General features: G+C 41.7%; 1 protein-coding gene across 1 annotated transcript; it reads left to right on the forward strand.

Annotated features, from left to right (window-relative positions):
* Positions 1–639: 639 nt before the first annotated feature.
* On the forward strand, positions 640–1197 carry LOC128640743 (putative uncharacterized protein FLJ45035). Its single transcript, XM_053693171.1, has one exon. The coding sequence runs from the start codon at positions 640–642 to the stop codon at positions 1195–1197; it is 558 nt and encodes a 185-aa protein (XP_053549146.1).
* The last annotated feature ends 1199 nt before the right edge of the window (positions 1198–2396 follow it).

Consider the following 2396-nt stretch of genomic DNA (forward strand, 5'->3'; position numbering starts at 1 on the left):
TGCGGCTAAAACAGAGAAATTTTACTCCTTTTTCACCTCGCCACACATAGGCAGACGCAGCAAGCCTTGCGCTGAATATGTGAGCACCGTAACTCCCTGGAAGTTCTAACTAACACCTAATGCATGTTCAATATCTACCTGTAAACCGTCATTCCCCCACCGCAATAACTAAATAAAATCTATTAACCCCCTAATCCGCCAACCCCCACATCACAAAATATCTAATTAACCTATTAACCCCTGAACCGCCAACTCCCCACAACGCAATATACCTAATAAAGTTATTAACCCCTAATCCGCCATCCCTCACAATGCAAACTACTTAATAAATGTATTATCCCCTAATCCGCCATCCCCCACAACGCAATAAACCTAATTACAAAAAAAAACTAAGATTAAATTAAAATAAATAAATCTAAAATTACAAAAAATAAAAAAGTCTAAAATTACAGAAAAAAATAAACCAAAGTATCAAAAATAAAGAAATTAAACCTAATCTAATACCCCTATGAAAATAAAAAAGCCTTCCCAAAATAAAAACACCCCCTAATCTAAACTAAGATACCATTAGCCCTTAAAAGGGCCTTTTGTAGGGCATTGCCATAAGATAAACAGCTCTGGCAGCTACAGTATATTCGCATGTCTTCTGTGATTGCCAGCTATATGCGTTTGTCGCCTGTTTCTGGCAGCTATATGCGCATGTCTCCTGGGATTCACAGCTATATGCGTATGTTGCCTGTGATTCGCAGCTATATGCGTATGTCGCCTGTGATTGGCAGCTATATTCGCATGTCTCTTGTGATTGCCAGCTATATGCGTATGTCGCCTGTGATTGGCAGCTATATTCGCATGTCTCTTGTGATTGCCAGCTATATGCGTTTGTCGCCTGTGACTGGCAGCTATATGTGGATGTTTTCTGTGATTCACAGCTATATGCGTATGTTTCCTGTGATTGGCAGCTATATGCGTATGTTGCCTGTGATTGGCAGCTATATGCGCATGTCGCCTGTGATTCGCAGCTATATGCGTATGTCGCCTTTGATTGCCAGCTATGTTCGCATGTCTCTTGTGATTGCCAGCTATATGCGTATGTCGCCTGTGACTGGCAGCTATATTCGCATGTCTTCTGTGATTGCCAGCTATATGCGTTTGTCGCCTGTGACTGGCAGCTACAGTATATGCGCATGTTTTCTGTGATTCACAGCTATATGCGTATGCTGCCTGGGATTGGCAGCTATATGCGCATGTCGTCTGTGATTGGCATACGCATATAGCTGCCAGTCACAGGCGACATACGCATATATGTCCAAAACAGAGTAGCTCTCAAAGGAAAAGTCTCCTCGACTTTGGTAAGTAGCCCACACTGAGACACCGCTGTCTTTACGCCAATCCACTTACGGAATACGCTCTCAAGTCAAACAAACTCAGTAGAGTGACGTCACCAGTGCTCGCCTAAGTAGAGGAAAGCTCCATTAACGCTCCATAACCAAAAAGGCAGCACCCGGAATCTCAGAGAACACAATGCGATGTATAGTAAAGGCAAACTCAAATTATTAGGCACAAAAGGAAAAAAATGCACATCGTACAAATCACCAAACAAAAAAAAGAGCAGTCAAATATGTTTCGTGAGTTACATATTACACTTTGTCAATGACCTATAGAGAGCCAAGGCTAACACCTCCTATATATATGACACAAAACTCCTCCCCATTAAACAGAACACCAATCATATGCCACAAGCCAGGGACATAGGAACACCTGTATTATATTAAAAACATAAAATTATCATTAACTATTAAGAAAAGAAAAGTGCAAAGAATAATAAAAAGTACAGAAATACAAAAAATAATACTTATATATACAGTATATTCCATTTGGACACTAGGGGCTCCATGTACTAAGCCGTCAATTAATCCGACATTGTAGACACGGATAAACTCGCCGTTACTCGCCGCGAGCGAAATGGTGTCCGCTGTCACTATGTACTAATAATCCCCCAATAAATAGACACGTCTAGCCCGCCGCGAGCAGTGGCGGGTTATTGATAAATTTGACGCCTCGCTTGCCGCGACTAAGCTAATGTACTTAACTGTCAGTCTAATTGTCTGGTCAATTATTAACATGTGACATGCAAGGTGTCAGCAACGTCATAGTATAAAGATTGACAAATATACGATACAAATTTAAAATATACAAATTACTCTTTCTCCAACATTGGTGTGTCCGGTCCACGGCTTCATCCTTACTTGTGGGATATTCTCTTCCCCTACAGGAAATGGCAAAGAGAGCACCCAGCAAGAGCTGTCCATATAGCTCCCCCTCTGGCTCCGCCCCCCAGTCATTCTCTTTGCCGCTCTGAACAAGTAGCATCTCCACGGGGATTGTAAAGAGTATGT

The sequence above is a fragment of the Bombina bombina genome, chromosome 10 (assembly GCF_027579735.1).
Source record: "Bombina bombina isolate aBomBom1 chromosome 10, aBomBom1.pri, whole genome shotgun sequence".
Taxonomy (NCBI): Eukaryota; Metazoa; Chordata; class Amphibia; order Anura; family Bombinatoridae; genus Bombina; species Bombina bombina.

Excerpts from the sequence above, each read along its gene's own strand:
- LOC128640743 (XM_053693171.1), top strand. The coding sequence starts at position 640 with ATGTCTTCTGTGATTGCCAGCTATATGCGTTTGTCGCCTGTTTCTGGC.